Source organism: Zosterops lateralis (genome assembly GCF_965231275.1).
Source record: "Zosterops lateralis genome assembly, chromosome: W".
Taxonomy (NCBI): Eukaryota; Metazoa; Chordata; class Aves; order Passeriformes; family Zosteropidae; genus Zosterops; species Zosterops lateralis.
In genome coordinates, this window is record NC_139801.1 from 10,205,802 (window position 1) to 10,228,482 (window position 22,681).

General features: G+C 42.5%; 1 protein-coding gene across 5 annotated transcripts in view; it reads left to right on the forward strand.

Moving 5' to 3' along the window:
* Positions 1-22,681, forward strand: part of LOC310922142 (zinc finger SWIM domain-containing protein 6-like) — a 304,014-nt gene that overhangs the window by 201,261 nt on the left and 80,072 nt on the right. For all 5 annotated transcript variants that reach the window (XM_083882540.1, XM_083882541.1, XM_083882542.1 and 2 more), the window contains exons 3-4: positions 13,082-13,230; positions 13,758-13,908. In XM_083882540.1, the coding sequence (XP_083738666.1) occupies positions 13,082-13,230; positions 13,758-13,908 (300 nt within the window). The remainder of the gene's footprint in view (positions 1-13,081; positions 13,231-13,757; positions 13,909-22,681) is intronic.

Below are 22,681 nucleotides of genomic sequence, written 5' to 3' on the forward strand. Positions count from 1 at the left end.
ATCCTGAGGTGGTCACCTCTGCTAATGGGCCATAATGGACCCAATGGCACCAGCAAAATAGGCAACTGCAATGACTCACAGTAATACATCATCCCATTGTGGAAGTCCCTACCCTGAGGGAGGTACTGAGCATTACCACATGAACCGAAGCATATATAATCTCTGGTTTTGGGGATTTGGGACACCACCACCACCACTTGACAGATCCAGAGGAGGACCAAAACTTCCATGGGACCACCGCTTTCGACTGCAATCACCACTTGATAGGACTGCAACCATCACCCTGACCAACAGGGTGCCAGGTTGTACTCTGACTTTGTGGGTTTAAGCCAGTTTTCTGTGCATCATTGCATTTATTGTAATCTCTCTAATAAATTGTAACTCCATCCTGAAATCTCTCTTTAAGGTAATTGAGTAGGGTTAATTTCTCCCACCAGTTTACTTTCATACCAGCATCTCGGGTTTAATCTGGTTGTTTCTCACCCGAGATTCCAAGGCTGGTGGTTCGTGTGGGCATGAAAGGAGTGATTTTCCCTCTTGACCTCTGAAGGATTTAGAGTCTGCTGTCTGACTCTGTGTCTCTGTGTTCTGTGCTGAGCTCGGTGCTCGGTGCAGCGTGAGAATGATGAGGAGTCTCAAGGTCTTGGTTTTCTGGTTTCTCGCGTTGTTTATTAGTTCTTATCTTACAATTCTCTGTGTCCAGCCAAGATGTTCACAGCAGCTTGGACACGAGGCGACTCCCCCCCATGATGGGAGGTTGCTACCTCTTATACAGATAACTACGTACCCATTGTTTACAATTCTGTGCCAATGTCTATCACCTATACTAACAGGGTCATGTCTACTTTGATCCAATCCACTGAAACTATTTTGTGCCCACGTCACTGCAGAAGATGGATGCCAAGGGAGAAGAAGAAGAACCCAGGGCACCGCCCTAAAACCACCATCTTGTCCCTTTGCATCTACATTCTAAAAATCCCAAACTACAAAATCTTCTGCACAGTGATAACTACACTACTCTCTGTAACACCTTTGTGACTTGCAATTCTTCTCTCTGTTGGATATTTCTCTCATGGACCAAAATCAAAAACTGTGTCTTTCTGGGCTCTGTGCCAGGCAAACCCCCCTGCACAGACCCCAGACCCTCTTTCTCGGGTCCCAGGCCTCTCTACCGAGGTCTGTGACTTCCCAGGGCACCCAGAGGGATGCCCTGGACTCCAACACCAGCACATCCTCTCACAAGAGAGAGTTCTCCATAACCTTCTCCAATATGACTCCTTCTGACAAGGTACAGTTCTTCACAAACTGCTCCAGTGTAGGACCCTTCCACATGGTGCAGTCCTTCAGGAACAGGCTGCTCCAGTGTAGGTCCCCCACAGGGTCACATCTGCCACCAAACCTGTTCCAGCATGGGCTTCACTCTCCATAGGGTCACAGGTTCTGCCAGGACCCTGCTCCAGCAGGGGCCTCCCACGGGATCACAACCTCCTTTAGGCACATCCACCTCCTCCAGCATGGGGCTCCTCCATGTGCTGCAGGTGGATCTCTGCACCCCTGTGGACCTCCGTGGGCTGCAGGGACACAGCTGCCTCACCATGGTCTTCACTGTGGGCTGCAGGGGAATCTCAGCTCTGGCACCTGGAGCACCTCCTCCCCCTCCTTCTTCACTGACCCTGGTGTCTGCATAGTTTTTACTCTGACATATTCTCCTTTCTTTCTATGCTGGCCCAAATTGTTTCTGTACTGTAATTTCTTTCCCTTTCTTAAATATGTTATCACAGAGGTGCTACCACTTTCACAGATGGGCTCAGCCTTGGGCAGCAGGGGGTTTATCTTGGAGCTGACTGGAACTGGCTCTGATGGACATGGGGGAAGCTTCTGGCAGCTTCTCACAGAAGACACCCCTGCAGCTTCCCGACTACCAAAACCTGGTCATGCAAACCCAATACGCCCATAGAAGCTACTGTGGAAAAACTTAACACTAACTCAGTCAAAACTATCATACCAGTACTCTCTTTATATTTTCTCTTATTAGCAGTCTGCTTCACAGTAGTTCCTGTTTTTCTTTAATGCTATGCACTACTGAACAGTTGTTATATTTTACCCAAGAGTTATGAAATTAAACACAAGATGAAATTACTTATGTTTAAATTTTGAATAATTTGGGTAATCTAAGGCATAATATTTTGCAATAAGTAATTTTATCAGCTTTGTTTCTATATAACTACTATTTAGAATAATTCTGAACACACTAAGTTTTTTAAATCAGTTACTATTCTGTTGTGAATCAACATACAACATTATTAGTTTCTAGCTTTGACCATTCAATCTTTGCATAGTACACATGATTTTAGTTGTAATTGTTTTCCCATCTTCTTGATTCTACCATGAGATTATATTTAATAAAAAATTATTAATCTGCATTTCACTTGTATACTTGAATTCATAAGATTTTTATAAAATTAAGTTCAAAAAATTCAGCATGGCTGAGTAAATAATGTGGCATTGCTTCATTTGAAGATTAAAACTCTTGTGATACTTCAGAAATAAGGACCAGGGAAGCAGTTTACTTTGAAGATGCTACATTCTGCTGTTATGTTAACAAAAATTTAGAATCATAGAATCATTAAGTTTGGCAAAGACTGCTGAGATCGAGTCCAACCTTTGAATGATCTCAACCTTGTCAACTAGACCATAGCACTAAGTGCCAAGTCCACTTGTTTCTTGAACACCTCCAGGGATGGTGACTCCACCACCTCCTTGGGCAGCCCATTCCAATGCCTGACAACCCTTTCCATGAAGAAATTCCTTCTGATGTCCAACCTGAACCTCCCCTGGCACAGCTTGAAGCCATGTCCTCTTGTCCTGTTGCTACTTGCCCGGGAAAAGACACCTACCCCCACCTTGCTAGAACCTCCTGTCAGGTAGAGAGTGAGAAGGTCCCATTAAACCTCCTTTTCTCTGACTAAGCACCCCCAGCTCCCTCAGCCACTCCTGATACGACTTACTCTTCGGACCCTTCCACAGCCCCGTTGCCCTTCTCTGGTGTAATAAATCGATTAGACAATTTAATCAATAAAAAAATGTATTGATTAATTGAAGTATAAGATTTGAGAAAGCCACAAGCAAAAACAGTGTCGAGCCTGAGGTCAGCACTGGGTGAATGTTAGATTTGGTCTCTATCGCCCTGAACCTCCCTTGGTTCACAAATTCTGCCTTCGTAGGGTCCATTTTTATACAGTTTTTTGGCTGGGCAGGGGTTTTCTCATTCTTTTGTCCCTCTTGTTTTCTAATGTGATCATGTCCTTCTTCTTGCTGCCGGGTCTGTGGAAAAGTTTTCCAGGAAGGGATGAATACTTGATTCCTTTTACGGGAATCCGGTATTGGGATGCATGCCCTTGATGATCTTATCATAGATGCATGTCGGGTGCTGATCACTGGGGCATTGTCAGCCCATCCCTGGAGGAGGCTCATCTCGATCACTGCCACCCTTTTCTATTGCAAATCAGTTTCATCCCCTGTTGCTGCCTGTGGTTTCACAATTCCTGAAATCTTTAATTCTAAAGCACAAATTATTTTATACCATATATCACATTTGGACACACTCCAGCACATCAATATGTTTCTTGTAGTGAGGGGTCTAGAACTGAACACAGGATTTGATGTGCAGCCTCGCCAGTGCTAAGTACAGAGGCACAATCACTTCCCTGGTCCTGCTGGCCACACTATTGCTGATACAGACCAGGATGCCATTGGCCTTCTTGGCCACATGGACACACTGCTATCTCATGTTCATTCAGCTGTCAATCAACACCCCTAAGTCCAGCCACTCTTCCACCAGCCTGTAGCACTGCATAGGTTTGTTGTGACCCAAGTGCAGGACCCAGCACTTTGCCTTACTGAATCTTATTTTGACTTACTTAGTTTACTATTGTACCCTGAGTAATTTGTGGTCTAGGTTATTCTCTGCCTATTTTAGTCAAACCCCCTCTGCTTATATTTACTTTTCAAGATTAAGTTCTTTATATATTACACCAGTTCTTGAATGTGGTTGCTCAGTTTGAAAGTAGTTGCTTTTAAAATTCCTAATGTAATGATCAAAGTCTATTTTTTTTTAAATGCTGCTGCTTCTTATAACTTGGGAGTAGATTATATTTAAGATGTAACCTGCTATGACCATAAATATAAAAGGCTTTTACCCTGTTTTCAAAATGCATTTGCGTGTTCAGTGTTACAAAAAAAAAATGTGCATGGTATTCTTGCTTTTATTACTAAGATCGCAATTTAGCAATTTTAGTAAAACAGCAGGAGTATGTATGTATGACTGTATCTATATACTGAGTGTGAATACTTATTTTATTTAACTGTAAATACATGATGTTTAACTTATTTCAAAAACCAGTCATGACAGAAGTTAACAAAGCCAGAGGTCGAAGGAAGGGAGATTAATCTGTTAGTGTCTATAAAGTGACACAGTTTAATTACAGGTTTTAATATTTAGTATACAGTGCTTTTCTCTTTCATAGTTCAATTGGGTACTAATTTATCCTCATAGCACCCCTTTAAACCACCTAAGTAACACTTATCCTCAGTTTAGAATTGGAGAAAAGGATTTGGTCTTGGTACCAAATTGCACTGTAGTGATTAAATTCAGGGCTGCCCATGTTCCTCTCCTCAGCCAAACTGTCTATCCCCTGAATCCTTGTGCTTGCTTGGGGCCGCATTGCACCCCAAGCAAGGTCATTGCCTTCGAGTTGACCCTTCAAATCTACTTGCCAGCTATTGCTAGGACTTCATTTCACAGCTCCTAAGGCAGCTCCCTTCTGCAGTCGTGTTGCTTGTTCAGATTGTGTGGAAAAGTCATGCTATGAAAAGCCAGTGTCCACAAAGGAGACAGAGGAATTGTGCAACTTTATTCGAATAAAAAAGGGACAGATTCCACTAGGGCATATCCCATGGTGTGACGTGGGTGTGGACCCACACAGAGGACAGCAGGTAGCAGCAGGTCAGACATAGAAAGCTTCTTTATTTTTCTGACTCCATCAACTTATATACACTTTGTACAGAAGCCAAAGATTGGCTCAAGAAGGTGCCCTGGGTTGTAGTGTTGGATGTACACAAATTATTTATTCTATCACCATCTTCATGAACTGTTGAAACCATGTGGGGCAGTGTTCTTCCCAGGCCCCTTCCTTTGGGCTATCTTCTGTTAATGGCCCATCAATGCCTTGCCCACGATTCATAGGTAACTCCCTCCAGGAGTTATCTCTGTTTAATGGGCCATCAAGGACCCACTTCACAACTCATCATCCCATTGTGAGATGCTCCACCCAGGGGGAGGAGCCAAGCATTCTCACCTGGATATAAGCTGGGATTTGGGACAGTATGAGTAGCCCTTACCCACTGGATTCCCAGAGGACCAGAGCTACCAGACCTTTCTTCAGGATCACTGCTTCAGGAAGACCACTTTATCTGGACTGTTTCCACCACCCTGCTCAGGTTGTATTCTGACTCTGTCAGTGGTCTTTTGTATTATTGCATTTATTTTATTTTATTTTATTTTACTTTTTTTTCCTTTCTTCTTATTAAATTGTACTTCTGACTTGGAGCCTCTCACTTGTTTTGCTTTCAAACCACAACATATTTTTGGTGCCCAACGTGGAGCAAGAGGCACTGAGAAAAATCAGAATTACAATTTTGTATTGAAGAAGACACCTGTTCGCTATGATGCTCAACGTGCTTACATGTGTCTTATACCTATCTCTATATATTTTTCCACACATGGGGCACTATCTGCCGGTCTTAATGCTCCTGCGTAGACCAGGGTATGGTACTAAAATTGCCTTATTGGTCTATGATGTCCATTGCTTGATAAACTCCGAGGCAATGAACATAATTCAGAATATATACCCAGTTTTGTATTCGTGTCCTGGTCTAGGATGCTACATCTGAGGCCTCAACAATCTCACCCAGCCCCTATGGAGAGGGGTAAAGAATGATTTTTTTCCAGCTTTTCAGGCATGACACAGCAGTTTTTGAAAATATTGAGCGCCCTCTGGATGCCGAGGACAGTATGATGTTGTTGCTATAGTCCTGCTTTGTCTTCTCTGCACGGCCCGTACCATGCTTAGAATCAAAACACTACCTGGTGTGATACAGCGTGTTCTTAAGGAAGAGGAAGAGGGAAAGAGAAGCAAAGCAACAGCATCAGCATCTACACAGACTGTCACAGAGGAGAAGGGAACCAAAGGCAAGGCAACAGTGTCCTCATCTACACAGACCATCACAGAGGAGAAAGAAGCCAAAGGTGAGGCAACAGTGTCCACATCTATGCAGACTGTCACAGAGGAGAAAGGAACCAAAGGTGCTGTCAGCATCTCCACACAAACTGTCACTGAACTGGAACAACCTAAACCAGTAGCAGTTGCCACCACTCAGAAGAAGAAATCAAGGAGCAAATCAGTCTGCAGAGTGACTGATGAGGATGCAGCAGGACCTTCGCAGCCAGCAGAAGAGACAGAGATCATCACTCGCTCTCTATCCCTGGGTGAGCTGCGTGACCTGCGGAGGGAATTCACCTGCCAGACCAATGAGTCCATCCTGACCTGGCTGCTCCGCATCTGGGACGCTGCAGCCAATGACGCCATTCTGGATGGAATTGAGGCCAGGCAACTGGGATCGCTGTCCCGGGATGTGGTCATTGACCAGGGGATTGGGAAAACCCAAGAACCTCTCAGCCTCTGGCAGCGACTGCTAACAAGTGTGAAAGACAGATACCTTTGTAAAGAAGACCTCCAAGTGCACCAAGGCAAATGGAGCACAATAGAACAAGGTATCCAACGCCTGAGGGAATTGGCTGTGCTGGAGATAATTTTTTCAGAAGATGAGAGATTTCCTAAAAGCCCAGATGGTGTCCAGTGCACATCACGGATGTGGCTGAGACTTGCACGGCTTGGACCAGAGATGCACTCACGTTACCTGGCAACACTGCAATGGAGGGAAGGTGAGGACAGGGTAGGTGTCTTGGCTAATAAACTAAGAATTTACGAGGACACTGTCTCCGCCCCAGTTCGTACCCATGTCTCATTTGTGGAAACAAGACTGGCTGAGCAAGTCCAGAGCTTGATTGAAGAAGGCCATCAGAAACTGAAAAAAGAACTTAAGGAAGAAAATTACCATATCTCACCAGAGCCAATGAGAGTCTCTGCCATTAGGAGCAGGCATCTCTGGTAACCTCTGGTCTTTTCTTCGAGAGCATGGAGAAGACATGAAAAAGTGGGATGGAAAGCCCACCTCGTCCTTAGCAGCCCGGGTACGTGAACTGAAAAGAGAAACACCTACCACAAGAAGCCCATCTAGAATCAGTGTTGCTCCGGTCTCTCGTGCACAGAACTCCAGATGGTACAGGAATGACGATATGACTGATCCTCTTGAAGGGACCTCAGAAACATATGTACAGGAAGACAACAATGTATGCCATGACCAGGAATGACATATATTTTACTTTTTTTTCCTTTCTTCTTATTAAATTGTATTTCTGACTTGGAGCCTCTCACTCGTTTTGCTTTCAAACCACGACAGAAGGTTACAACCTCATGGACCTCATTGGTCACTCTTACCACCAATCAAGTTCTCCTCTCAGAGAAGAATTATGCAAACACAAGATAATTTCTAAAAATACATATAGTTTACATCAAGCTCTGTGAGAATCATGCTGCGAAGATTCAAACACTTGAAAGCAAGAAAATTCAGGGCAACACCATGGGGTCTCTCTCTCAGTTTTGGAGGGTGCAGCCTCCTTGTATCCTAACCTCCTGGCTGCATGTTGCCCTCTTCGTTTCCCCATTGGCTGAGATACTAGGGAGCTACAGCCTTCCCAAACTGCCTACCACATATTCCGTCTTGAACATGTATCCTCATTTCCTCCCAAAGTTCAGAAGGTCAGGCTATCTGAGTTCTGCAATAGACTTTGCATGGACCTATTTGTCCTATTACCCTAAAGTTCAGGAGTTCAAACTGTCTGGTCAAACTGTCTGGATTCTGTAACAAACTTGTGCAACTTGATGTTTGTAAAGACATTAAGACCCATTTTGAAGACATTAACACCCATTTCTCCTGAAGACCTACACTCATCGAGTCATTTGTAAAGTCATTAGCGCCCATCTTTCCCATCAAGATAGTTCCCTCCCTGGTCTTCAGAAGAAAAGCTGCAGTGTAGAAATCCTATCTTTTGCTCAAGAATGATGGATGTGCTACAAGGAGAGGAAGCAGATTAGATCAATCGGTGTTCACCTTGGTGAGGAATACACCTAGGGCCAATAGGTCAGTTTGTAGGTGCAGTTCAAGCTGCAAAATGTGCCCCGGGTGAGGGAAATGGTTGGAACCCCAGGCAATGAGCTGTGATCAGGCACCAACCCTTTGCCTGAGGGCAAGCAGACCTGTGGCACTGACCGATCAATCACCCAGAGACCCTGCAGAAGCCAATGAACGAGAAGACCCCAGATCCAACATCACCATTGGAATGGGTGCACAGACAGTAGTACAAGTCTAGCGATTCTTTTGTTTGGGGTCCTTCTTCAGAGGCATCAGCACCAGCTGTTATTGTGACACTGCACCACGATTAAATTACTTGAAGGAAGCAGAGGTCTGAGACTGCTATGAGAAACCTGAGGTGGAGCCAGTGAGGAAACCTGGTCTGACTGTGTGTGGTGTGTGTAGGGAGTCAAGTGGGGTACCTGTCAGCTCACTGGAGCCACCTGCTGTGAAGGGGCTTGGGCCCCAGCAGTGAAAATCTCAGGACAGTGGTCAGACTGGGAAATTTCCTTAATGACCTGACTATAAATGAATGTAGTGATCTGGAAAAGTGCCTGGTTGAGAGATGTGGAGATAGTCATGTCTCAACCCCAAAACAAGAATAACATGGGCAGTGGGAGCTGAGGCTTTTCTAGCAGCAACATCAGGATGCCTGGCTGCTGCCAGGGCTGCAAATGGGGTTTGGACTTGTGCCCAATCTCACATGCTTTCTCCTTGCCTTGTTAGATAATGGCTATTGCTGAAGACTGCCAATGATATTGAAAGATCAGATAATTACAAACCGTAGCTAGTGCCAGTTACGTGTATATTGAAATTCTTTATACATTCTGGCTAAAAAAATGGATCATACTGAATGTAGCCTATATATGATCTTGTGAGAAAATATTGCTCTGAGTTAGAAGTACCTGTAGTACTGTGCTGAATAGCATTGTAGAGCTCAGACCCTCAGCTTGATGTCTTAAGCTTTTATAGTCTTCTTACCCAGTGGCATGAAAATAGCACTGGTGTAAGTGTAGTAATGCTGAGCCACTGGAGAAGGTATAGTGCAAACTGACTGATTGTTGCCTTTTTCCCAACCTGGAAATGAAACTCGAGATAATTTTAGTAAGGAGGTAATATAAAAGAGGATCTTTAGTTGAAGGCCTTCAGGGGCAGTTATGGAAAGATGTCCACAAAAGCCCACCTCATCCAGGGGTGAATGCATTTTTATAGGTTTTAGGAAATTTGCATAATTGATAAAAAGCACCAATTAGGAGGACAAGTGGTGATGCAATTCCCCCCTAGGTCAAGCTCCTTCTCTGGAGTTCCCCCCTTGGCACTAGCTGTGCTTTGTCCATGAAATGTATCTTGAAGAGTTGTTCTTGGCCTTGGTTTCCAGGAAGAACCAAGATTGCACTGGAGCCTTGTACCTCCTGGAGTTTGGAGCTCTGGAATTTGTTTTGCCTTCCTGCCTAGGGAAAGGGCATGGAAAAGTACTGGGAAAACTAGCCACTAATACAATAGCCTACAGAGCTACAAATATACGTGTGAAGAATACAGAGAACATATAAAAGAAAAAAGGCAAAAACCAAATGGCATCATGATGAGTTTTTTTATAAAATGTAAACAGTTATGGAAAGAATTTGGGTTTTTTTTCCCTAAATAGGGAAGTGTAGCTGAGAAATCTTAGACTTTTTAAAATACAAGTTAAAAGTAGCCATACTGTCACCAAAACCCAGGAAATAAACTCTCCAACCAGTTTGTTAGGTTAGAAAGTTGTCAGTGCTTTATTCAGTGCTGAGGTACATGGAGGAATCAATCCACCTATAATATACACCAATTATAAAAACTTCTAACTATTTATACATTTTAGCAAACAAAGAAATTAGTGTTCATTGGCTACAAGTTACATAGTTCTACTAATTAGAATTCTATCCTCTGCTGGTTAATGATTTCTTGCTTCTCATGCTATTTAGTTCACATTTTCAGTCTTTTTATTATCTTTTTCCCAGATAGGGAGAGTTTCAGTACAATTGCTGAATTGTCTTTGTTAGTTTCTTCCTCATCTCTGGTTTCAGCAAAATGTCCTTGTAGTCTATAAATTCTGCATTCCTGGTGTCCAGTTCCCAGCAATGTATCTTTCTCCCAGGCTTTAAATTCCTCCCCCAAGTCTGAGAGCACCAAAGCATGTCAAGTGCTAACTTTACTTGTTTTCTAATACATGGACATCATCCAGAGCTTGTCCGTTAGCCACTATCTGTTTCATGGATTAAATCTCCCCTCTCGTTGATTTGGTCCCAACATTTCCCCCTGCTACTGCATAGACTCCTTTTTAAAGAAATATAATTTGTTTGGTAACAATACCAAGATTATTTAAAGATAAATCTCCTTTCAAGTGGGGGATAAATATGTGTGTTTTGTATATTGGTGCTTTTATATATTTCCTTTTCACAGGTCTTTCCTCTGTTTTAGATCAATGAAATATTTAAACTATTTGCAAGGTGATGCTGTAAACCTGGGTCTGTTCAACAACTGCACTGCTTGATCTCATGTGGCTTGATTTCCCTTTTAATCTATTTTTTTGCAGCTGAAGACTTATCAGCATGTGTTACGTGTAGCTCACTGAATTTAAAACCCTTTAAAACTAACATAATAAAGAGGGAAGCACTTCACAGAAGGGCAAGTTTCTCATTCCTTGGGTTTTGTACTGTCTTGGATGTGATTCTCATCTTCTGAGACAGTCTTATGGTTCCTGTGGAAGGCAGAAGAGTTCTTTCACATCTTCAAAGACACAATTTCTTATTAATCAAAAAAAAAATATATATGGACAATAGTACAATGTTCACAGCTGTAGGGTCTGATGTTGGAGGCAGTTTAGGAAGTTGCTGAGCTGAAAGACTTTTACTTTCTCAGCAACTAGTAGACAAGACATCCCTCTGACCCTCTAAATCTTCTGGTTGTATTTTCATTGAATAAAGATTCTAGCATTCTCTGCAACCGTTTAAAAGATTCACTTACAGGGCAGAGATGCAATTGTGAAATAAAGGCTTAAATCAATAGAATCAGTGTTTCCATACATCTAAAGAGTTGTAGCTATCTTTGCTTTTCATGTTCTCAGGACTTCTTTGAAAGCAAATTTTAACAAATCTGACCATGTAATTTTCCTTCCCTGCCAGTATCCTTCTTTTAGTATTGGCTACAGAGGTAACATCTGGGATTTAAGTGATAGTGTGATTCAATTCAATTTCTAACATTGTCTCAAAAATCGAATAGAGATTACACAGTTGTGACAAGCCCAAAACCAAAATGTCTAGTTTACTTCAGTCTTGGGCATGATTAAAATGTTTTGCATCTGAGTATGGTGATGCACTACCATTTTTTCCCCTGACAGTCTAGATAAGTGCTTTTCAACCTTTTCACGTAGAATACCTGTTAAAAATATCCAGTAAAGGTGCAGGTTTCTTCAGAAATATGTAGATTGTTCGATACTGCAAGAACTTGTTTTATTTGTGTCAGACTTTAGAAAAGGCCATAAGGGGAAAATCACTGATCTCAACTACAAAATTTTCATTAGAGCAACCTATAGCCAAAGCACTGCCTGATGTAAATCTAGTCACTTCAGTTGGCACTAAGCTAATTCAGGTAGAGTTGCTTTAAATTGACTGTGTGCTGATGACATTGCCTATTGTAAAAATGCTCCTTCAGAAGCACAACAATCTTACACAGCTGTAACTTCTGTTAATGCCTTTAGTGCTTAAAGACTTTGGATTTGCTTGGGGATTATTTTTTATTCTTTATTCTTTGTTTAGCTTTGCAGAGCCATCACAGCTCAAAAGCACTGAAGTGATTATTTTCCTCATGTACATCAATAGCAGTGCTCATTAGCAGTAACTTAAACCTGAGCAAGATTGCTGAAGGTACAGAAATCACACAGGTGTTCTGAGGAGAGTGGTTTTAACATTGCAGTTGTTGAAATTATTATAAGTGTAATTTTGTTTGTAAAAGCATTCTAGAATAACTGTTGAGGCAGGAGGAAGAAACACAGATTTTAATGTTTTATTATAAAATATTGTTTGTTTAAATACCTTTTCATAGGCTGTCATTTCTAAGTGCTTAAGACTACTTAGGAGAAATTTATGTCTATTTTAAAGAAACATTAAAGTCAAGACATCTGTCCTGGTTTGGGATAAATTAGGGGAGAACCTCCAAAAGGAGTCCCATAAAAAACAAACCTCCACCACCCCTCCCCCCAGGCCTGGGTTTGGGAAGGAATTCCTTGGAGGAAAAGTGGAAAAAACCTGTTTATTGACAAATGAAAAAAAACACTCCCCAACACAAGGGAAAAGGAAAAAAAACCCAGATGGTACTCAAGTTGCTCTGAAGGGAGGGTGCAGAGTTTCTTTCACGGGCCCCGGAGATCCCCAGATATTCCCAGGTCAGGTCCGGAGCCAGTCCAATGATCTTCGCGGGGGAGGGGGGGGGGAAGGGAGAAAAGAAAAGGAAAAAAAACCGGAAGCAGCGAAAGCCAGCAGCAGAAGAGAAAGCCAGCAGCAGCAGCAAAGCCAGCAGCCGAAGTGAAAGAGAAAGACAAACAGCCCGCCGAAGGGGGGGCCAGCTGTTAGACAACAATGTAGTCACGATTGGGATAGGAGGCACTGTCAACCCAGGACAACATCCAAAATCAGACAATACACAAATCCAAAACCCTTTGCAGTACTCATTTGCCCTGGACCCACAAACCTCTTTTCTTTACATAGAACATAACGATTTATCTTGTTGCTGTTTGCAGGTGCTCCTGACCCAACAGCAGGTGCTAGCATAGATGATGAAAACTGCTGGCATTTGGATGAGGAACAGGTCCAAGAACAGGTCAAACTCTTCCTCTCCCAGGGTGGATACCATGGATCAGGGAAGCAACTCAATTTGCTTTTTGCAAAGGTATGTTGAGTACTCAAACTTCCCTCTTTTCTCTCCCTCCACTCCCCCATCCAGTCTGTACTTGTTCAGGTCTTACTCAAAGTCCTGATGTTCTAAAACAAGACAAAGCCCTGGGGACATGATAGCAAGTTAATAATGCAATGAGATGCAAACTGGTGTGTCTTGAGATTAGTTTAAGGATATGAAGTAGCATTTCAACTGTCTACAGCTTTGCTGCTCTCTTCCTTCCTACCCTCAAAATGTTGGAAAGACCTGTAGAAATTATGGTCTTGCAGCAGCTTGCATAATACACCTGTGGATTATTTGTGGAAGAAGTGTGTTTGCAGAATTGCAATGGGATACTGAAACTAAAAATTGTTAAAATTGGAAAGGCAAATTATTTTTTTCTACCTAAAAATTTCACATCAAATATATAAATTATCTGTCTTATTTAACAGAGGTGGAATGTTTAACACTTCAGCATATTGTCTTTACTGTGGTTAGTTTTGGGTTTTTTTCAAGTTTATATTAAAAGACTCATTTCCTAGGTGCGAGAGATGCTAAAGATGAGAGATTCAAATGGAGCTCGCATGTTGACGTTGATAACAGAACAGTTCATGGCTGACCCTCGTCTGTCACTTTGGACACAACAAGGAACTGCAATGACTGACAAGTATAGGCAACTCTGGGATGAACTGGGTAAATGCATAGACTTCAAAATCATTTAGATGTTCATGTGTATAATGAAGAAACAATTACATATTTGGGGTCTAAACTTATTGTGGTACTAGGTAAAGCAAGTTAGAATTTTCTTCAGGTTTGTTTGTTCAGTTAAGGTTGGATGAAATTGAATTTCTGATTTACTATATGAGACAATTACAGTTGAAGGAGAAAAAGCATACTAAGAAACAAGTATGATTGCAACAGGTTGTAAGTACCTGAGGAACTATAAAAAGAATAAAACAAAAAGTGGAAATGTAGCTACGCAACTGAGGGTAAGTATAGAAGCCACTAGAGCTAAACTGGAAAGCTTAAGGAAGAAATGGATTAACTAGAGAGAAATAGAAGGCAAAAAGAAAAGATTCATAAAGAGTATGAGAAGATAGCAACAAAGGAAAGCAGAAGTCCCTTACTGAGTAGGAAAGATCAAGTAACAGAGGGCTATAACAACTAACACTGCTTTACAGGAAAGGTCAGTTGTGACCAGATATAACATGCACTATGGAGAGAACACATGCTGAAACGGGGAAGGAATTATTTAAACTGTTAAAGACTGAAGACACTTGCTTTAAAGTGTTCAAGAAACTCACTGAGACAGTTTTGAACTGCTGCTTCAGAAGTTCTCAAAATCTATAGGACATCATGGTAGGAAAGGGACGTTACAAACAACTTGAAGGTAAATGTCACCAATATTTTAAAGGTGGGTAGGTGAGTGGAAAGAATAATATTAAGTAACCACAAGCATTGTTTTCTTAGATGTAAGGTACTGGAACAAACCACTAACTGGTTGGTATGTAAGCATATAGAAAATAAAAACAATTCTTTTGAATACAGTATGTTTTGGTTTGGGTTGAATTAGGGGAAAACTTTTAATGAATCCCCTAATAACAAAACTTTTACCACTCCTCCCCCCAACCCTGGGTTTGGGAAGGAATCTTTTGAACACAAAGTGGAAAAAACTGGTTTATTAACAAATGAATAAACACCCCCTGACACAAGGGAAAAAAAAAGAACAGAAAAGCTCAGGTTACTGTGAGGGGGAGGGCGCAGAGCTTTTTTTACGAGCCCCGGAGATCCTTTTTCGGACTCTTCCAGCCAGATCAGCTCTGGGTGCTGGTCTTAAATCTTAAAAGGGGGGGGGGGGGGGGGGGGGGCGCGGGAGAGGGAGAAGAGGAAAAGGGAGAAAAACAAACAGAGCACAGAGGCGGCAGAAAGAAAGGAAGGAAAAACAAAAGAACGAAAGGGCAAGAAACTAGCAGAAAATTGCGAGACAGCAAAGCGCCTAGAAGCAGGAAAGCCAAAGCAGCAGCGGAGCAAGCCAGCAGGAAAAGTGCCCGCCCCCCCTAAAGGGGACGGAACACCTCTTAGACATAACAAGGGAGTCCACGATATGGGATTATGGGATAGAGAGCACTGTCAGCCCAGGACATTTCACTCCTTATCCCATATCATGGACACACAATAAAAAACTTTCATCTCACTTACTCAGGCCTTTGACACTTACACATTTCTATTTATCTTACTTGCTCAAACTTTTGACACTTACACGTTTTTTTCTGTTTCACTTTACATTCAGATCTTTCTGAGGTACACATCGTGTTGTTCTATTTTTCTGCATTATCTACTACGTATAACTTGGTCTTTGAGCAGAGACAATTTCACGGATGGGTTTGTTTGTACTCGAGGCAGGGTTGATTCATACTGTCTTTTCTAACAAACTTTTAACATGGGCTACTGGAGCTTTATTTTTATTTACTATATTAAGGAGCTGGGACTGAGCAGGACTCGCTCGATTGGTAGAACCTCGGGTGTTAACTAGCTAGGTGGCCTTTGCTAAATGCTGTTTTCAGTTTTTTAAGGACTCTCCACCCAATGCTTTCAGGGTGGTTTTTAACAACTCATTGTACTTCTCCACTTTACTTGCAGCTGGTGCATGGTAGGGGATATGGTACACTCATTTAATGCCATGGTTTTTTGCTCAGGTTTTAATAAGATTATTTTTAAAATGAGTTTTGTTGTCTGACTCAATTCTCTCGGGAGTACTGTGCCTCCAAAGGACTTGCTTTTCAAGGCTTAGAATAGTATTGCGGGCTGTAGCATGAGACACAGGGTAGGTTTCCAACCATCTCGTGGTGGCTTTTACTATGGTCAGCACATGGCGCTTGCTTTGGCGGGTTTGAGGCAGTGTGATGTAATCAATCTGCCAGGCCTTCCTATACTTGTACTTAGACTACCGCCCTTTATACTAGAGGGGCTTCATTTGCTTGGCTTGTTTAATGGCAGCGCACGTCTCACAGTCATGGATAACCTGAGAAATGCTGTCCATGGTTAGATCTACCTTTCGGTCTTGTGCTCACTTATAGGTGGCATCTCTACTTTGGTGACTTGAGGCATTATGGGCTCATCGTGCTAGGAACAACTCTCTTTTGTGCTCCCAGTCTAGGTCTATCTTCAACTTTCTTATTTTTGCAGCTTGATCTACTTGCTGATTGCTTTGCTGCTTTTTATTAGCTTTACTTTTGGGGACATGGGCATCTACATGGCGAATTTTTACAGGTAGTTTCTTTAACTGGGCAGCAATATTTTTTCACTCTTTAGCAGCTCAAATGGGTTTTTCTTTATGCTGCCAGTTGGCTTTTTTCCATTTCTTCAGCTATCTTCACAGAGCGTTGGCTACTATCCAAGAATCAGTATACAGATAGAGCTTTGGCTATTTTTCTTTTTTTGCAATATTTAGGGCCAGTTGAATGGCTCTGAGTTCAGCAAATTGACTGGATCCACTTTCTCTTTTAGTGGCTTCTGCGACTAGTCGTGTGGGGCTCCAGACAGTTGCTTTTCACTTTTGACTCATCTCTATGACGCGGCAGGAACTGTTGGTGAATAAAGCATAACGTGCTTCCTCTTCCGGCAGCTGGTTGTATGGCGGAGCTTCTTTAACCCGAGTCACTGGTTTTTGTTTTTCATCTGCGACGCTGAAACTTTTACCTTCAGGCTAGTTCGTGATTACTTCCAAAATTCTAGGGCGATTCAGTTTCTCAACTCGGGAGCGTTGTGTAATGAGGGCAATCTACTTGCTTCAGGTAGCACTGGTGGCATGGTGGGTGGAGGGAACTTTTCTTTTAAACATCCACCCTAGCACTGGTAGTTGGGGTGCCAGGAGCAGTGGTGCTTTTGTACTGATCACCTCTGAAGCAGCTTGGATTCCTTCATAGGCGGCCAAGATTTTTTTTTCGGTTGGGGTGTAGTTATCTTCAGACCCCCTGTAGCTCTGACTCCAAAATCTCAGTGGTCGGCTTCGGGTCTCACTAGGTACTTTTTGCCAAAGGCTTCAGGACAGACCATGACTCCCAGCTGCAGAGTAGAGCACATTCTTTACATCTGGTCTTGTTCTGACTGGGCTGAGGGCTACAGCATGAGCAATCTCCTGCTTGATTTGGGTGAAAGCTTGCTGCTGCTCAGGGCCCCAATAGAAATCGTTCTTCTTGCGGGTAACCAGATGAAGGGGCCTCACAATCTGACTGTATTTTGGAATGTGCATCCTCCAGAAACCTATGGCACTTAAGAAAGCTTGTGTTTCTTTCTTATCCGTTGGAGGGGACATAGCTGTAATTTTGTTAATAACGTCTGTAGGAATTTGACGCCGTCCATCTTGCCACTTCACTCTTAGGAACTGGATTTCTCGAGCAGGTCCCTTAACTTTACTTTTCTTAACAGCAAAGCCGGCTTCCAGGAGAATTTGGATGATTTTCTCTCTCTTTTCGAACACTTTTGTTGCTGTGTTTTTCCACACAATGATATCATCAATATATTGTAGATGTTCTGGGGCTTCACTTTTTTCTAGTGTGGCCTGGATCAGCCCATGGCAGATGGTGGGGCTGTGTTTCCACCCCTGGGGCAGTCTGTTCCAGGTGTACTGCACTCCCCTCCATGTGAAGGCGAACTGAGGCCGGCATTCGGCTGCCAGAGGAATAGAGAAAAATGCGTTTGCAATGTCGATAGTGGCGTACCACTTCGCTGCTTTGGACTTCAGCTCATACTGCAGTTCCAGCATGTCTGGTACGGCTGCACTCAGAGATGGGGTCACTTCATTTAAGGCACGATAATCCACAGTCAATCTTTATTCTCCATCAGATTTCCGCACCGGCCAGATGGGGCTATTAAAGGGTGAGTGGGTTTTGCTGACTACTTCTTGGCTTTTTAGCTCTTGAATCATCTTATGGATGGGGATCACAGCATCTCGAGTGGTTCTATATTGCCGCCGATGCACTATTGAAGTGGCAATTGGTACTACTTGTTCTTCTTTCTTCAAAAGTCCTACGGTGATCGGGTTCTCAGACAGTCCAGGCAAGGTGTTCAACTGTCGAATACTTTTTGCTATCACAGTTGCTACTCCGAAGGCCCACCTGAACCCTTTCGGGTCTTTAAAATACTCACTTCGGAGGTAATCTATGCCTAAGATGCATGGGGCTTCTGGGCCGGTTGCAATAGGGTGTTTATTTCACTTATTCTTAGTCAGGCTCACATCTGCCTCCACCAATGTATAGTCCTGTGATCCCCCGGTCACATCAGCAATAGAAATCAATTCTGCCCCTACACATCTCGATGGGATTAAGGTACACTGCGAGCTAGTGTTAACCAAAGCTTTATAGTTTTGTGGCTTCAATGTGCCAGGCTAACGAACCCACACAGTCTAAAACACACGATTTTCTTTAACCTTTACTTGGCTAGAGGCAGGGCCCCTCTAAGCATGATTATCTTTTTTTTCTGGGGTATATGTCTTAGAGGTTCTTTCAAGGGGATCGGACATGTCATCATCGACATCATGGCTGCGAATAACTGGAGCTGCTTTCTGTTTATTGAGACTTCTTCTTTGAATCTTACCTTCTTTCAAATTACGTACCCGTTGTGCCAGAGCAGCAGTGGGCTTTCCATCCCATCTCCTCATGTTCTCTCCAGATTCACGCAAGAAGAACCACAACTCAGCTCGTGGGGTGTACCTTCTCTCCCCATCAAAGGAGCGCCTGCGTTGGATACTAAGGCTTCTAATTTGCACAGCCGAGATTTGGAGGAAGTCCTCCTTAATCTCTTCCCTGAGTTTTTTATGATTCTCTTCTATTTTGTCTTTTAATTTCTGCAGTCGTGTTTCTACAGCTGCAATTTTGGCATGAGTTGGGCTATGTACAGCATTAGCATATGCTCGAAGCTTTTTCGCCATATCGAGCACAGTCTCATCTGTCTCCTCTCGCTTTATTATTGCTAGGGCAGAGGCGTATTTAGATGGCCCAAGTCGCACAAGTTTCCTCCACATTACAGGTGTACATGCTACCAGGTCTGGATTCTTAGTTGTTACATCATCTGAAAAAATAAGCTTTGCTACTGCCATCTCTCTCAGACGTTGGATCTCCTGTTCTATGGTCTTCTACTGTGTTTGCTGCAAATAAAGGTCATCTGCACACAGGTATCTTTGTGCTACACTATCTAGAATCCGTTCTCAGAGGCTGTGAGGGCTAGCCTCCCTCATTATGCCCTGATCAATAACAGGGTCTAGCGACAGAGATCCCAAATGCTTCGCTTCAGTGCTATCTAGAACTGTAGCTTCCCCTGCAGCATCCCAAAGGCGGACTAACCAACTTATTATAGATTCATTAGGTTGTCGTCTGTAATCTTTTCTCAGGCTTCGAAGGTCTTTTAGGGAAAATGAATCAATATTGGCTTCAGAATCTACACCCCTCGATGTAGTTTCTGATTTTGGTGAAGGTCCTTCTCTTGGATTATCATCATTATCTTCCACTTTGCGATCGGTCTTAGTTGTACACTTTCTGCCTCTTCTATTAGCAGCAACAGCCCTTGGTTGAGCCTTGCTGTTTGATTTGACTACTGGCCTGGAGCCTGGGATACTAGCTGCAGCCTGAGTAATTGGGATAGTAACTAGCTTATCTCCTTGTTTCCTGTTTTTTGTCTGCTGCTCTTCAGTATCTAAGAGAGTGCGATAAACATATGCCAGGGCTCAGCTCACTGTAATAATCCTTTTCTCCTTGGTATTACCCTGGCACTTCTTTTTCAAATACTTAGCCACCTCGGCTGGGTTCTGAATTTGTTTGGATGGAAAGTCCCAGACTATAGGGTCGGAAAATTCTTTTAAAATTTGGCCCATATCTTCTCATTTCTTACTTCACTCAAGATTTCTCTTACTTGGGTTTGCTGGTAACTCATTAGTCTCATTAGCCTCTTTGGAAATCTCAGCTTTCAATTTATATAAACTGCAGACAATATAGAGAATGCTTATTAAATTAAATGTCAGAAAGATGGTCTCTTTGACACTCAGGGGAAACTGAACATTTCCTAATAAAGATATAAACAATTCAAAGGAGAAGAGGGAAAACAGAGGCTGAAAAACTTCTTCTCCTGCTTCTCCCCTAACAAACTGAGTGCCCAGCCATAACAACGAATCATCAAACATATTTACAACCTTCTTGTAAACAATCACAAACAATCTGAGCCTGGTCAATATTCTGGTTAGTGCCCCACGGCAACATAAGTTACGTATAAGAAGAAATGCTAAAGCTATTTCCGGGTAAGGAAATAACTTTAGACACTACAGAGGTAATAAAACCTTAAAAAACCCTAGAGACCAGAAATATTGACAGGGTTTCACCTCGAATGCTATTACGAGTCCAGAAAAAAACATCCTGATACACTCACCAAACAATTAGAATTACTAGTATTATTATTAAGGTTTTTTCCACTTTCTTTGACTCGGTTTCCCGGCCAACGCACCAAAATATGTTTTGGTTTGGGTTGAATTAGGGGAAAACCTTTAATGAATCCCCTAATAACAAAACCTTTACCACCCCTCCCCCCAACCCTGGGTTTGGGAAGGAATCTCTTGAACACAAAGTGGAAAAAACCGGTTTATTAACAAATGAATAAACACCCCCTGACACAAGGGAAAAAATAAGAACAGAAAAGCTCAGGTTACTGTGAGGGGGAGGGCGCAGAGCTTTTTTTACGAGCCCCGGAGATCCTTTTTCGGACTCTTCCAGCCAGATCAGCTCCGGGTGCCGGTCCTAAATCTTAAAAGGGGGAGGGGGGGGGGGGGGAGAGGGAGAAGAGGAAAAGGGAGAAAAACAAACAGAGCACAGAGGCGGCAGAAAGAAAGGAAGGAAAAACAAAAGAACGAAAGGGCAAGAAACTAGCAGAAAATTGCGAGACAGCAAAGCGCCTAGAAGCAGGAAAGCCAAAGCAGCAGCGGAGCAAGCCAGCAGGAAAAGTGCCCGCCCCCCCTAAAGGGGACGGAACACCTCTTAGACATAACAAGGGAGTCCACGATATGGGATTATGGGATAGAGAGCACTGTCAGCCCAAGACACAGTAGTAAATCTAATTTGTTTCCCTAAAAGATAATTCACTGAGTGTATGAGTGAAGGAATTAATGTGTATATATTAGCTGTAGTAAAGTTCTGGATGCTGTCTTGGAGGCTTTCTCAAAGCAAATTGAAAAGATGCAGCCTAAATGGAATTGCCTTGTGATTCATGGATCTTGGAGTAGTTACCTGTGCTGTCATTCAATCTGGAAAGACACCAAGTTTAGACTTACAGGAATCTGTCTTGAGATGTGTTCTGGTCAATATTGCTTTTCCTGACTTATGGGGCATGCAATATTAAAATAAATATATATACATATAAAAGCAAATCAACAAAACCAAACAAAAAACCCAAAACAAAGAAACAAAACCCAACAAAAAAAAAATCCCCAAACAACTCAAAACTTGCTAAGGATGCCCCTTGGGACAATATGTAAACACTGCAGAGAACAAAGCCAAACCCATAATGCTCTTGGTACATTTTAAAGGTCCAAAATCAAGCTAAATGTTGCATTAAGGGTATAGAAATTTAGGAGAAAATAAAGCCCTTTGTGTTCCAGCTGGTCCTCAGAGGGACTGAGTGCAACTGGGCTTAGTTTCTGATTAAAACCACTACAGTTCCTTGTAGATTTAATTCCTTTAGTCCCCCATGAGTTGCATTAGCCAGTGTTTATATTTGTCCAGTACAATTATATGACATCATTCAATTCTGGAATGCTGTCAACTAGGGTGTGAAAATTGACTCCAGTATCCATCCCACCACAGTTCCAGCTATCTGGTGTTGCCACTGGTTTTCCAATTCCCTTTTGATTTGTCCCCACAGAGCCAGTGAATGAGGCCAGGCTGCCGTTGTGTAAAGATGGGTTCTGTCCTTTTTTCTTTTTTTTTTTTTTTTTTTGAGGATCATTTCCTTTCTCCTTCACTACAAACAATAGAAGATTATTGGTATATGTCATAATGGTATTTGAAATTCATTGTTTATGAGGTTGGAATATGACAGTAAGTGGGAGCTGTTTTCAAAGATGGTATTCTTTCCTGTAGTTAAACTGCTTTTATTGGCTATGAAGAATAATGGTGAAAGTAATTAACTCTCGGTGAGGGTTTCCTCACCTGAGATTTAAGTTGTTTAAAGTCCTTGGCCCTCTAAAAGCCCCGAGTCACGTTGATATAAAAAAGCGGAGTCTTTAAGGTTCTGTTTTCAGGTTTCTCGTGATGTTTATTATTTGATATCTCAGAATTTTCTCCGCTCCCAGCCGAGGTCCAGACAGCGGCTGAGACATGAGGCGACTGCCCACTGATGGGGCGTCACCTTACATTTATACAGATAACTATGTGTTGGTTATTTACAATTTTATACCAATGCCTAGTGCTCACACTAAAAGGGTCTT